This window comes from Mytilus galloprovincialis, chromosome 1 (assembly GCF_965363235.1).
Source record: "Mytilus galloprovincialis chromosome 1, xbMytGall1.hap1.1, whole genome shotgun sequence".
Lineage (NCBI taxonomy): Eukaryota > Metazoa > Mollusca > Bivalvia > Mytilida > Mytilidae > Mytilus > Mytilus galloprovincialis.
The window spans coordinates 130,643,393-130,659,510 of NC_134838.1; the positions used below are offsets into that span (position 1 = coordinate 130,643,393).

Sequence of the window (16,118 nt, forward strand, 5' to 3'; positions counted from 1 at the left end):
TTTGATATTCATCTAAATATTCAGTTGCCATAATAGAAAAAAAATTATTTTGTTGGGCAAATTTGAAGAAAAAAACCCAAAGGTACGGCCTTCAACATGGAGCCTTGGCTCACACCGAAAACAACAAGCTATAAAGGGCCCCAAAATTACTAGTGTAAAACCATTCAAACAGGAAAACCCAAGTGTTTATATGAATTTTACATAACATCTTGGGAGAGCTTATTGATTAAAACACTTTTGAGTGGGATAAACTCTATCATTTGCAACGAAAACAAAATGACAAAAATTAATCTTAAATGGACATCCTGGATCCGCCACTGTAGAGGTGAAATGAAAAGTACACTAACAGTGCATTGTAGAACTTTGCTTACAAATACTGGCAGGAAGGATTTATAAAATATGTTATTATTGTACATATGACATGAACTGTTTTAGGGAAAACAAACATTGTATTGCTATTTTATACTGATGATGTAAATAGATTTAGAAATTAATAAAATTAACTTATCCTGCTTGAAATTACCTGCCAGCTGTCATGAGCAGAGGAAAGATGACAGACTAAATGAGTATCATACTTATGTTTACCAGTATTTAAAACTTTAAGACATTTTTTTTTGGAGATTCAGATAAATATTCGTAATACATTGTACTTTTGAATTGAATAAACATTTATTTTGAAATTTTTAAATTAATTAAGTTACTGGATTCAAACTTTTTCTAGAGTTTCAACTTTCAATAATTGAGGAAAACTATACCTTTAGTGAATTAAGTAGTTATTTGACTTTATGGTTTTAAATAATTCTGCAAATAGTTTGTATTGTGATAAATACTTTAGGTACAACTCAATCAGCTACATCCTTGATAATTGGTACCCCACTAAGAAATATTTATAACAGTATTTAAACCTTTGTGGTTTTAACTATAACTGCATATACAGTCAGTTTGTGATGTATTTAAACTGTCAATAAAATATCTTTTTACATTGTCATTCATGTATGTAGCATATTTAATCTCTAACCATCTATCAAGGTAAACAGGTATTGAACAATCTAATTATCTTTTCAATAAATCTTGAAATACAATACTACATTATTTATAACGCCATATTAAACATGTGTGTATTAACTGTAAACACACTTAGAAAAAACCAAGCCACTTGAAAATATTTTATTAATGCTTGAAGTTTGAAAAAATGTTTATTGTCAATCTGTTCATTTTTAAAAATATTTTTGTATTTGTTTTTGGGAAGGATGTTGGGCATTTTAAGTTTTAAAAATAATTAACTTATGCACTAAATGTGGCCTTATACCTTATTGGTTGACCAATGATTTTATTTTTTTTTTACACGAGAACTTCTTCTCAAGGAAAAAGTTAAGATTAAATATAAAAAAGAAGATGTGGCATGATTGCCAATGAGACAACTATCCACAAAAAAACAAAATGACACAGACATTAACAACTATAGGTCACCGTACGGCAGATTTTATACTCTTGATTGCCTTCAAATAAACATAAGACTAGATAACTTTTCTCTTTAATTGTAACTGAATAATCCATAAAACCAAGTTTAAGTTCACCGTTAGAGCTATAAATTAAATTGCAAAGGATAGAAATGATGAATTTAAAATTGTAATCGATTATGGTGATAGTATCATAAAACTATTAACTTTTAATGGAGTGATAAGGTCAGAAGAATACCTTAAGTTACAGTGAAAATGATACCACCATTATTTCTGATGATATGTATTTACAGGCTTTTATTTATTGAATACATTAAAACCACAAATGTGTCTCTCCATGTAAGGCCAAAAATATATGTATACTTGTTTCCTGTACTTTGGAAGAAAAAAAGAGATTAGTTAGATAAAATAATTTCATATTTGTAAATATTTAAATTCTATAATAATAAGTGGAATTAAACAGTGCTTAAATAGATTTTATTTAACAGTGCTTAAAAAGATTTTTTTTTATAAAATTGGTTAGGGTAGACATGAAAATTCAGGTTAGATATAGGGAGACTGGTAACACAACATTATTTGCTTGGACGAATAAATAAAAAGTTTATTTTGTGTGTGAACAGAAATGTAATAAACAATTCCTAAATTTGAATTTCGGGATCAGGACCCCTCCTACCCCCCCCCCTTATAATATATACTAATGGAACTCACTGTAGCTCCTATCAGTAAATTTAATTATTACTCATAAACGGTACCATAGTTACTTCTGATAGATTCAACTGGTACTCATGGTAAGTTTTATGAGCGCTGATATTAAATTCTAAAGATTTTTTAAACTTACATTTCACATAAACATCATTGACTGCTGCAAAATCATTCATATTCTGTAATAGGACTGTTGCCTTGACAACTAAAAAATAAAATAAAGAGATTTAATGATTTGCATCAAATAGAAATAAGTAATTGTCAACAGGAATTTCTCAATAATTTTTATGATAGCATTTATTAGCAAGATTAACAATTTTTTTTGTACTAGTTTATAACCTTATTTTTTTTATTTGTTCAGAACACATCCGTATACTCACTGTTATTAAAATCAGCTCCAGCAGCTCCTAATACAGCTCCCATATTTCTAAACTTGTGCCTAAAATATACAATATACAGTCTTTTAGGTAGTCCCTTGAATACTGTTAATTATAAACTGTAATATCTGTTATTAAGTTTTTTTAAGTGTCTTATTAAGTCTCTTTGATATCCTAGCATATTTTCCTCTGTACTTTTTTTCATTTCATATATCATTACATAAAGTATGGCCAGGGTTTATTACTCATCACACAAGTTTAAATATAGGAAGATGTGGTATGGTTGCCAATTTGAAAAGCCTCCACCAAAGTCAAAATGAAATGGATGAAAGCAACTATAGGTCACCATAACCATTATACAAATCAGCTTTAAAAATTTAACTTAAAATAACAAGAGTGCACAGTTTAAAATGTCACCTACTTTACTTATCATGATGGAATGTATGTTGAACAAGAGTAGTTTGAGGTTTCACTACCCATATCACATAAACTTTAATAGAACCAATGATCAATGTAAATAAGGTCAGGGTCAATAACATAAAAGTCATACCAGTCACAAATATAGTTAGCCTATTACTTATAATATCTGAGGAACAGACCTAATTGCAAATTGAAAATTGACAAATGAACAGTATATATTGTGTTTAACATTTTAATATATTGTGCCTAAGATTTAAAAAATAGGGTTATCATTTTGATATTTAGTGCTTAATATTTAACAATTTATGTTTATACAGTGTAGTGCTGTTTTAATATGATTTCATAGCATAAATTGTTTTGACTTTTATTCATTTTCCTTATAAATAAAACTATTTCTTCATTTCAGTTATTAAAAAATTGAGAATGGAAATGGGGAATGTGTCAAAGAGACAACAACCCGACCATAGAACAGACAACAGCAGAAGGTCACCAACAGGTCTTCAATGCAGCGAGAAATTCCCGCACCTAGAGGCGTCCTTCAGCTGGCCCCTAAACAAATATATATACTAGTTCAATGGACGCCATACTAAACTCCAAATTGTACACAAGAAACTAAAATTAAAAATAATACAAGACTAACAAAGGCCAGAGGCTCCTGACTTGGGACAGGCGCAAACATGTGGCAGGGTTAAACATGTTTATGAGATCTCAACCCTCCCCTATACCTCTAACCAATGTAGAAAAGTGAACGCATAACAATACACACATTAAAATTCAGTTAAAAAAAAGTCTGTACACCTTACAATAATTTCATAAACCAAATATAATTGGCCTATGACTTAAGATATATGTCCATAACACAAAAACTAAATATAATTGGCCTATGACTTAAGATATATGTCCATAACACAAAAACTAAATATAATTGACCTATGACTTAAGATATATGTCCATAACACAAAAACTAAATATAATTGGCCTATGACTTAAGATCTATGTCCATAACACAAAAACTAAATATAATTGGCCTATGACTTAAGATATATGTCCATAACACAAAAACTAAATATAATTGGCCTATGACTTAAGATATATGTCCATAACACAAAAACTAAATATAATTGACCTATGACTTAAGATATATGTCCATAACACAAAATCTAAATATAATTGGCCTATGACTTAAGATGTCCATAACACAAAAACTAAATATAATTGGCCTATGACTTAAGATGTCCATAACACAAAAACTAAATATAATTGACCTATGACTTAAGATATATGTCCATAACACAAAAACTAAATATAATTGGCCTATGACTTAAGATATATGTCCATAACACAAAAACTAAATATAATTGACCTATGACTTAAGATATATGTCCATAACACAAAAACTAAATATAATTGGCCTATGACTTAAGATATATGTCCATAACACATAAACCAAATATAATTGGCCTATGACTTAAGATATATGTCCATAACACAAAAACTAAATATAATTGGCCTATGGCTTAAGATATATGTCCATAACACAAAAACTAAATATAATTGACCTATGACTTAAGATATATGTCCATAACACAAAAACTAAATATAATTGGCCTATGGCTTAAGATATATGTCCATAACACAAAAACTAAATATAATTGGCCTATGACTTAAGATATATGTCCATAACACAAAAACTAAATATAATTGACCTATGACTTAAGATATATGTCCATAACACAAAAACTAAATATAATTGGCCTATGGCTTAAGATATATGTCCATAACACAAAAACTAAATATAATTGGCCTATGACTTAAGATATATGTCCATAACACAAAAACTTAATATAATTGGCCTATGACTTAAGATATATGTCCATAACACAAAAACTAAATATAATTGGCCTATGACTTAAGATATATGTCCATAACACAAAAACTAAATATAATTGGCCTATGACTTAAGATATATGTCCATAACACAAAAACTAAATATAATTGGCCTATGACTTAAGATATATGTCTATAACACAAAAACTAAATATAATTGGCCTATGGCTTAAGATATATGTCCATAACACAAAAACTAAATATAATTGGCCTATGACTTAAGATATATGTCCATAACACAAAAACTAAATATAATTGGCCTATGACTTAAGATATATGTCCATAACACAAAAACTAAATATAATTGACCTATGACTTCAGATATATGTCCATAACACAAAAACTAAATATAATTGGCCTATGACTTAAGATATATGTCCATAACACAAAAACTAAATATAATTGACCTATGACTTAAGATATATGTCCATAACACAAAAACTAAATATAATTGGCCTATGACTTCAGATATATGTCTATAACACAAAAACTAAATATAATTGGCCTATGGCTTAAGATATATGTCCATAACACAAAAACTAAATATAATTGACCTATGACTTCAGATATATGTCCATAACACAAAAACTAAATATAATTGGCCTATGACTTAAGATATATGTCCATAACACAAAAACTAAATATAATTGACCTATGACTTAAGATATATGTCCATAACACAAAAACTAAATATAATTGGCCTATGACTTAAGATGTCCATAACACAAAAACTAAATATAATTGGCCTATGACTTAAGATATATGTCCATAACACAAAAACTAAATATAATTGGCCTATGACTTAAGATATATGTCCATAACACAAAAACTAAATATAATTGGCCTATGACTTAAGATATATGTCCATAACACAAAAACTTAATATAATTGGCCTATGACTTAAGATATATGTCCATAACACAAAAACTAAATATAATTGGCCTATGACTTAAGATATATGTCCATAACACAAAAACTAAATATAATTGGCCTATGACTTAAGATGTCCATAACACAAAAACTAAATATAATTGGCCTATGACTTAAGATATATGTCCATAACACAAAAACTAAATATAATTGGCCTATGACTTAAGATGTCCATAACATAAAAACTAAATATAATTGGCCTATGACTTAAGATATATGTCCATAACACAAAAACTAAATATAATTGACCTATGACTTAAGATATATGTCCATAACACAAAAACTAAATATAATTGGCCTATGACTTAAGATATATGTCCATAACACAAAAACTAAATATAATTGGCCTATGACTTAAGATATATGTCCATAACACAAAAACTAAATATAATTGGCCTATGACTTAAGATATATGTCCATAACACAAAAACTAAATATAATTGACCTATGACTTAAGATATATGTCCATAACACAAAAACTAAATATAATTGGCCTATGACTTAAGATATATGTCCATAACACATAAACCAAATATAATTGGCCTATGACTTAAGATATATGTCCATAACACATAAACCAAATATAATTGGCCTATGACTTAAGATATATGTCCATAACACAAAAACTAAATATAATTGGCCTATGACTTAAGATATATGTCCATAACACAAAAACTAAATATAATTGGCCTATGACTTAAGATATATGTCCATAACACAAAAACTAAATATAATTGGCCTATGACTTAAGATATATGTCCATAACACAAAAACTAAATATAATTGGCCTATGACTTAAGATATATGTCCATAACACAAAAACTAAATATAATTGGCCTATGACTTAAGATATATGTCCATAACACAAAAACTAAATATAATTGGCCTATGACTTAAGATATATGTCCATAACACAAAAACTAAATATAATTGGCCTATGACTTAAGATATATGTCCATAACACAAAAACTAAATATAATTGGCCTATGACTTAAGATATATGTCCATAACACAAAAACTAAATATAATTGGCCTATGACTTAAGATATATGTCCATAACACAAAAACTAAATATAATTGACCTATGACTTAAGATATATGTCCATAACACAAAAACTAAATATAATTGACCTATGACTTAAGATATATGTCCATAACACAAAAACTAAATATAATTGGCCTATGACTTAAGATAAATGTCCATAACACAAAAACTAAATATAATTGACCTATGACTTAAGATATATGTCCATAACACAAAAACTAAATATAATTGGCCTATGACTTAAGATATATGTCCATAACACAAAAACTAAATATAATTGACCTATGACTTAAGATATATGTCCATAACACAAAAACTAAATATAATTGACCTATGACTTAAGATATATGTCCATAACACAAAAACTAATACATTGACTTCTTGTTTATCTGCAGTATTTGACAAATAGACTGTTTTTTTACATAAATAAGGCTGTTAGTTTTCTCGTTTAAATTGTTTTACATTGTCTTATCGGGGCCTTTTATAGCTGACTATGCGGTATGGGCTTTGCTCATTGTTGAAGGCCGTACGGTGACCTATAGTTGTTAATGTCTGTGTCATTTTGGTCTTTTGTGGATAGTTGTCTCATTGGCAATCATACCACATCTTCTTTTTTATATATAAATCAACAAAAAATAACATTGACTAAGTAAGTATTTCTGATTACAAATAAATAGGGAATGTGTCCATTGGTCACAGATGATGCCCCTGCTTGCATATAATGTTATAAAGGGACATAACTCTAGAACAGTAAAAATGACACCACCAACTTTTGAACTTGATCTGCATTTTGGGATAATTAGCATTGTGCACAAGTTTCATAACATTTGGTTGAGGCAAACTAAAGTTAGAGAATATGGAGAAAAAAAATCAGCAATATTTCCATTTGTAAAGGGTCATAACTCTTGAACGGTAAATGTGAACCCACCACAATTTGGTCTTGATCTGTGTTTTGATGTAATAAGCAATTGTGTATAGGTTTCACAACATGAGGTTGAGGCAAACTAAAGTCAGAGAACAGAAATGAAAAATTCAGCAATATTTCCATTTGTAAAGGAGCATAACTCTAGAACCATAAATAAAGGCAACAGTAGTATACCGCTGTTCAAAACTCATAAATCCATGGACAAAAAACAAAATCGGGGTAACAAACTAAAACCGAGGGAAACGCATTAAATATAAGAGGAGAACAACGACATAACACTAAAATATAACACACATAGACAAAATCCCACGAGAATAACAAGTATAACATATATATATGTAACATATATATATAACATCAAAACCAAATACATGAATTTGGGATAGACAAGTACCATGACACGTCTTATCGCAATGTGGATTTACACTCAAAAATAAGAGAAAACAAACGACACAACGTTATAATGTAATACACACAGAAACGAACTATAATATAACAATGGCCATATTCCTGACTTGGTACAGGGCATTTTTAAAGGAAAAAATGGTGGGTTGAACCTGGTTTTGTGGCATGCCAAACCTCACTTTTATATCCATGTGAAATATGACATCAAAATGACAACACAGGACTACAATATAAATAAATTGGAGAACACAATTGACAAAGAATCACACGAACAACAGCCAATAAAAGGCAACAACTTCAAAATTTTGATACGCCAGAAGTGTATTTTGTCCACACAAGACCTACGTGTGACGCCCAGATACAAAAGTTTGAAAGCCGAAACGAGTACAAAGTTGAACAGCATCGAGGACCAAAAGATCAAAAAGGTTGTGCCAAAAACGGCAAGGGTTTTCTGTTAGTTACCAGAAAATCCTTATAATTTAGAATAATTTATACTTTTGCAAACAGTAAATTTTATAAAATGAATATTCAAAAGATGTACATGATAGACGCCACCAAAATTCATACTTTATCTGTGTCTTAAGGTAATAAGCATTGTGTATAAGTTTCATAACATTTTATTAAAGCAAACTTATTTTAAGAGAATGGAAACAAAAAATTTAGAAATTTATCCATTTGTAAAGGAGCAAAACTCTAGAAAGGCAAAAGTGACACCACCAAAATTCACGCCTGATCTGTGTTTTGTGGTAATTAGTATTGTGTATAAGTTTCCTAACATTTGGTTGAGGCAAACTTAAGTTATAGAGTGGAAACCAATTAAGGGATGTACGGAGGAACAGACCTACATACGGACGTACATACGACCATTGGTAAAACTTAATGCCCCCTCCACAACAGCGGGGCATAAATTGGTAATTTTTTTTGGAAGCTTTTACTAAACCACGAAAATGAGGTCAAGGACAATGGTCAAATGATAGACCAAACTCTATAAATTGAAACATAATGAATCTGAATACCAGGTATGAAGCATCCAGGTATTCTACCTCCTGAAAAATAAAGCTTTAAATAAACAAGTAAGTTACAGTACACTGTTGGCACCACTGAATGTTATCCCTATGTTTTGCAAGGCGAGAAAAAACCTCATGAAATAAAACATACTATGCTTGACAGTATGTCTACATAAAACCGTTTAAACTAATTTGAAACTGTCTTGTTCATAGGACTGTTCCCTTTAAAATTCAAACCAGACACTGAAGTTACCAGTCATATGCAGACAATATGTACCAGTACCAGTCTATATTTTACGCTCAATATTTCACAGAACATTGTGAAATAGAGTTCCATTAACTACGTAAGTTACTCGCAATCAATATATACCTGACCATAATCATAAATGTTTCAAAAAGGTATAACAAATTTGCCATTACTTATCAATGAAAGGGAGGTAATTATGAGCAATTTATATTTTAAAGATATTAAAATATTATATAATTCCTGAATCTTTTTCATAGTGAAATTATGATCTATAAACAACTCACTTTTACCCTTATTTCACTAACCTTATTTTATATATATTAAATAAATCATGATATTATTTCACAATTAAGATCTTTTAAATTACTTCTGGTTTTCTTTCATATGTTTCATGTTAATTGTCTTTTTAAAAGAATGATATTCACTTTAATATTTCAGGATATTATTTTCAATTATAATCTGTGAAATTATTTCCCATTATAATACATTTTTTTACCAACTTAAAAGCATAACTTCAAATACACTATTATTATTTCAAAGTATTTGTAAAGATTAAGTTTTTTTTAATAACTATTCAATAGTTTAACAACCCAGATAGAATTTCACGGCAATGGAAAAAAATATAATAGCAAAAAATTTTCATCCGGATAAAATAATGACAAAAATTACTATGACATTTTTTCCACCGGATCAAATTTAACCAGGATACAGTTTTGTTTTACACATACCTGCTCTGTCTCTGGCACAAATCTGACGGACACAAGGACATGGTCCCTTCTACTGGTAACCTTGTATCTGGTGGTGTTGTACCAGAGACAGAACAGCTAGCAATGGCTAGTATGTGTAAAGCAAGAACATGGTTCCTTCTACTGGTAACCTTGTGTCTGGTGGTGTTGTACCAGAGACAGAACAGGTATGTACATGGAGCCTTCTACTGGTAACCTTGTGTCCGCCTGTTCTGTCTCTGGTACAACAACACTGATACAAGGTTACCAGTAGAAGCAAGGATTTGTATACTATACAAATCCTTGGTAGAAGGGACCATGTTCTTGCTTTACACATACCTGTTCTGTCTCTGGTACAACACCACCAGATACAAGGTTACCAGTAGAAGGGACCATGTTCTTGCTTTACACATACCTGTTCTGTCTCTGACACAACACCACAAGATACAAGGTTATCAGTAGAAATGATCATGTTCATACATGTACATACCTGTTCTGTCTCTGGCACAACACCATCAGATACAAGGTTACCAGTAAAAGGGACCATGTTTATACATGTACATACCTGTTCTGTCTCAGACACAACACCACCAGATACAAGGTTACCAGTAGAAGGGATCATATACATACCTGTTCTGTCTCTGGCACGACACCACCGGATACAAGGTTACCAGTAGAAGGATCCATTCCTATTTGCCCAGAGAGGTACATAGTATTTTCAACCAGCACAGCCTGACTTTAAACAAAAAAAGATATTTCAAAATATAATAGTATGCATCAGAACAATATTATGCACTGAGAAAGTAACATTCCAGCAGCGCCTGCATACAGAGTATATATCTCCCAATTGATAGGATATTCCCGGCCCATCAATTGGGAGATATATATATATATACTCTGTAAAGTGGCTTGTATTTCCTATCATGATTTCATTGAAAGAGGATTGTTGCTCACAAGGAAGCTATTAATTAAACCAAGCTTCCAAAATGGTGAAGTTTAAATCATCCCTTCGTAAATTTTACGGACGCCCTCAAGAGTCAGTTGACCATTATGGAATAACCTTTTCACAGATGATACCCAATATGTTCCTTATGTCGTAATGACAATATCCCTCCCTTTTCATGAATGTGACTTATCGAATTAGACTATTTAACAGACTTGTAATAACATAAGCAACATGATTGGTGCCACATGTGGAGCAGGATCTGCTTACCCTACTGGAGCACCTGAGATAACCCCCAGTTTTTGGTGGGGTTCTTGTTGCTTATTCTTTAGTTTTCTTTATGGTGTCTTCTGTACTATAATTTGTCTGTTTGTCTTTTTATTTTTAGCCATTGCGTTGTCATTTCATTTTCAATCTATGAGTTTGACTGTCCCTCTGGTATCTTTCTTCCCTCTTTTGAACCCTTAAACAATTTAAGTCTTGAGAATTTTGATTAAGCACCTAAAAAGGGGCATGAGCTGTCAGATTCCTGTTCACTGATATGACTCAAATTATCCGATTTGATTTTTAACAAATTAAAACTTCTATCCAATTTAAAAAAAAAGTCTATAATAAACAATTTACAATGCATGGGCTTAATAATATGTATCAGTTTTTCTTGTGCATTTTTGTCTACACTCTATCTACTCAACAATTGAGATGTCCTAAGAAGAGTGCGTGCACATGGTCAACAAGATATTATTAACGTGATATATATAAATAGATAGCAATCACCTGCAATCACATTTTTCTAGGTTAGTTTGATTCCATATTATGTCATGTACAAAAGTATATATTCTTATTATCGTTATAACCTGTCTAAGAATGATTATTGTGGATCAAAGAAACCTAATAGGACTCATTTTCATTCCCTTTTGTTATAATATATTTGCAGGTCTTGATCGAACCAATACATGAAAATTATCATTAAGTATAGTTTTCATATAGATAAAAGGACAAGAAGGTTCACTTTTGGCCAATTATGGCCATGATTTTCAACTTGAAAATATTTTTTTAAAATGGCCATAATTTGGTTCTTAAATGGATCTATCTTTAAAAAAAAAGCCTGGCTTCCTTGACTTCTTTGTTAAAATAAATCTCTTCATAAGAGTAAATTCTTGGCTTCAAAATCATCACATTTTAGATATAATGTCTAAATGCTATAATTTTGTGCATTTTTCAGACTTAAAAAGCTTGAGAAAACATTTGGCGACAACCTAGAATCCATAATATTCTGTAACCAAAAGTTGCCAATGATGATACTGGATCCCTAGACATAGCAACGTTCTGGATCGTGGGTTGTGCCCAAAGTACAAATGTATATTGCAAAAAAATGTTAAGAATTATCTTAGATTTGACCAAATCTGACATTACAACACAATAAATGTATACTGATTATTATGAAAATATTTCGTGTAAATGGTAATATCACCACTACATCTATGTGAAATTTGTAATATATTTTGAATGGCTACAAAAAAAAATCACAAACTTAAGGCTAATTCGAACACATTTAACCCTAGGCCTGATTCTTGAACTCAATCCTTTATTAACCCTTTCCTCCATAATGACGCCTTTTGATGCCTCCCCCTTTACTCCATAATGACGCCTTTCGACGTCTGTGTAGCACTTCAGTTGAAATGCTAAGACTACGAAATGTCTGTATTAGACTTAATCAAATTTGTATCCAATATGAAAAGGATATTCACAAGAACATCTGACTTAAATTTATTTGATGAAAAATTTATTTTTCGCAATGCATTTTTATACTTTAAAGCATATTTTCAGCATTTTATTGAAAAATCCTATGCGAATCAAGTATGCAAAAAAAAAATTTGCATTGAGGAAAGGGTTAAATAATTCTAATTTCTAGTTTTAAATATCTGCTAAATGAATAAGGGAGATAATGCAAATAAAAACTTAATATATAAATCTCTTTTAACACAAATAAAATAGGATAATTGTCAGATTGTCAAACATTTTCATGTCATATATTAATTATACCACAATACAGTCACTCTTTAAAGACTCAGACAACTTACTTTACAGCATCACTAGATGATATGCATTCTTATTCTTCATTGATTACAGACAAAATAATGTAGACAAACATTTAAAAAAAAGATTACTGGGCTAAAGGGCGTGTATTCAATCATTGGCTTTTAATTTAATTTTGTTGTAAATTAACATGATTAATGAATAACTTTAGAGGGATCTTCCCTATCTAGCATGTCTATTTTTAGCTATAGTTTTGATCTAGGTTAATACATCCCTGTCCATTTTTGGCACAACCAGCCAAATGGGGATATATTCCCCAAATGAGTAACATTATCTCTCTTTTCATCTTTTCATAGGCTCCCCCCCTCCCCTTTTGTGTTAAAAATTTGGTTGATTATAAAGAAAATCACTGAATCATTCATTTGAAGAAAATTTTGTTAATAGCACTATCATGTCGACTATCAAATTATTAATCCCGAAAATCCTGGGCTTAAATCCTGGAATTCAAAAAAAGAATTTACTGATCCCGAAAGGACCAATCCTGAAATCCCAAGCTTAAAAACACCCGATCCCGGAGTCCCGATAAAGGTCCTATCCACCCTCTTTAAAGTACTTTAAGTTTTTTAAAACAGCTTTAAATAGTTAACATGTTTAACAATAATGTGTTTACTTTTAAGTTAACTTCCACCTGGAATTCAGTAACTTAATAACAAGGATACTCAGACCAACAATGTTATCAAAGTAACTTGTGAAAACAGCAAATTATAATATTTAATAAAAGTATAAAGGTTAATTTCTTCCAAGTAAAATTGCTCAGACTCAGGTGACCAAAGGTGCACATTGAGGTTTCTTAAATATTTGGCAAAGATACTCACCTGTATGGTCCAATAGCAGCTGGAGCCTTTACTGTCTTTATTATCTTTCTTACAATTCCTGCCATATTTCAATGTGTTTGGTCTGCCCAGTTTAATTGTTTGTCCTTGTCATATGGGAGGTAATCCAGGAATAATACGGTTCTTATGAAGCACGATCCTGAGCATTGATCTACTATTATTTTTTAAGTTCATGCCACATGTTTACATTTGCTTTTATAAACTACGATTTTGTTGTAAATATGGTATTCATTTTCTGATCATAACAAATGTTTTACACGATGAAATTATTTCTGTGGTGGTAAAATAATGTATCATTTATTCCGGAAGTGAATCGCCTGTCGTGTACAATAAAATGTCTGCGCCCATGAGAAACATGTTCAAAAAGATGTTAGCAGATTAAAGGTTGTCAAATTCAGTGAATTAGATTTGTCAAGCAGAAAAAATATTGTTTACAGGACCATGGTATGAATTAACATGTTTATTTGATGTATTTTAAAGAAAATACTTTTAATTATATATAGTAGATAGATATTTACCGTATCTCACTGTTCATGCTGTTTGACACTAACCGGCATTTTGCTTTTGAGTTCACAGACACTTATTTTCTATCCATGGCAAGATCTACTATCCCCCTAACTTAAAGAAACAACTGCCTGTGTTTGAGTTGTTAATCTTATACAGTCAGAGCTAAGACATAAACACACAGGCACTTGTTTCTATCCATTGAAAGAACCACTATCAACGTATATTTATACGTTGATAGTGGTTCTTCCAATGGATAGAAACAAGTGCCTGTGCATAAACAAGTCTATTTCTGTTTTTTACTTAAAGAAGTCAAAACATGTATTCTTTATAAAAATGTGTTTTCAATTTTAGACTTATCTAAGTCACAAAATGACAGACTTGTTTAGGTCTATTTATGTTGATGAAAAAACTTAACTTGACTTGGTGGCCAAACTACACCACCTTTGACAGTAAAAACCTGTCTGAGAGTTCACAAGGACTTGATCTATCTATATTTAATTATCTAATTGAACATCCTTACTAAACACAGATGTTTTACCTCATTAAGTGTGGATCCAGGTGGTTGCATTGTAAGGTTAATTAACATGATCCCCGATTTTTCAGACTCTCATTCATATTTTTCTTTAGAAGACAAGGCATTGGCTTTCAATGTTGTCATTATTTGATTTAGATGCATGACCTTTTTATAAGTATGCAGGGGTCTTGAAGTTGACCAATTTTGGTAACTGCTTACAAAAATTAGAATAAGTGCACATTCACTTGCAACTGGGAGATATAGCAAACCAAAAATTTTAGCAAGTGAAAGATACTGCAAACTTTGTAAAGATAAAGTGGAAGATGAAGTTCATTTTCTTTTATATTGTCCTCTATATAAAGACCTTCGAGAGAAGTTTGATATTTTCAATAACCTTAATAATGATGATGATAGTAAATCAACGATTTATTTACTTAACCCAGTAAATCTGGTTGACACCAGACAAATATGTAATTATTTAAGTCAAGCTTTTGAACTTCGTAATAAAAATCTAATGTCAGTTGGTCTACCATAAGTATAATACTATGTAATACTGTGATATTATATATATAATTAGTACTTGAAATGTTTCTTTATGTTGTATTTGCATAAATTGTCATGTTTAATGTGTTTGTATCTTGGAATACGCATTGTATCATATGTGCTTTGTCCAATAAAATATTTGAATTTGAATTTGAAACTTATCGACTTGTAGGAGTTGATATTTGCAACTTTTTGATTCTGGTCAATCATTTCTTGCTTAACAATATTTGACTTATTTAAGTCGTATTTTGTCTTGCATTAAAGGGAGACAAATCCTAAAACTTACAAATTTAGACATCTATAAGTCAAAAGCAGATTCAGACTTATTTATGTCTGAGCTCTGACTGTTATATGAGGCAGACATTACAGGTCTGTAAAAGGGGACAAAGTCGGTATGATTTTTTTTTAAAATTTTTATTCAAACATATTTTAACTTCAAAATCTGTTAAAAAAGAAACGGAAATACCATTACTGTAATGTTTCCGATTTTGGTTCTGCTGTTAGGGATATTAGTTGTGATGTTATTTAAGTAATGACGTCATATTCAATGT

General features: G+C 30.5%; 3 protein-coding genes across 6 annotated transcripts in view; 1 reads left to right on the forward strand and 2 right to left on the reverse strand.

The window, feature by feature from the left end:
• LOC143059924 (acyl-protein thioesterase 2-like) overlaps positions 1–16,118 on the reverse strand; it is a 147,947-nt gene that overhangs the window by 17,016 nt on the left and 114,813 nt on the right. The gene's annotated exons all lie outside the window — the stretch shown is intronic.
• LOC143059988 (2-iminobutanoate/2-iminopropanoate deaminase-like) lies at positions 2,299–14,138 on the reverse strand. Its single transcript, XM_076233518.1, has 4 exons — positions 13,986–14,138; positions 10,761–10,866; positions 2,543–2,601; positions 2,299–2,367 (listed from the first exon to the last, which is right to left on the reverse strand). Exons 1-3 carry the CDS (start codon positions 14,048–14,050, stop codon positions 2,590–2,592), a joined length of 183 nt encoding a protein of 60 aa, XP_076089633.1. The 5' UTR covers positions 14,051–14,138; the 3' UTR covers positions 2,299–2,367; positions 2,543–2,589.
• LOC143059853 (ribonucleases P/MRP protein subunit POP1-like) overlaps positions 14,300–16,118 on the forward strand; it is an 88,159-nt gene continuing 86,340 nt past the window's right edge. Inside the window, exon 1 of one of the 3 annotated variants that reach the window (XM_076233437.1) lies at positions 14,300–14,447. In XM_076233437.1, the coding sequence (XP_076089552.1) occupies positions 14,445–14,447 (3 nt within the window). In that variant the 5' untranslated portion in view covers positions 14,300–14,444. The remainder of the gene's footprint in view (positions 14,448–16,118) is intronic. The other 2 variants (XM_076233427.1, XM_076233430.1) reach the window with 2 other exon arrangements.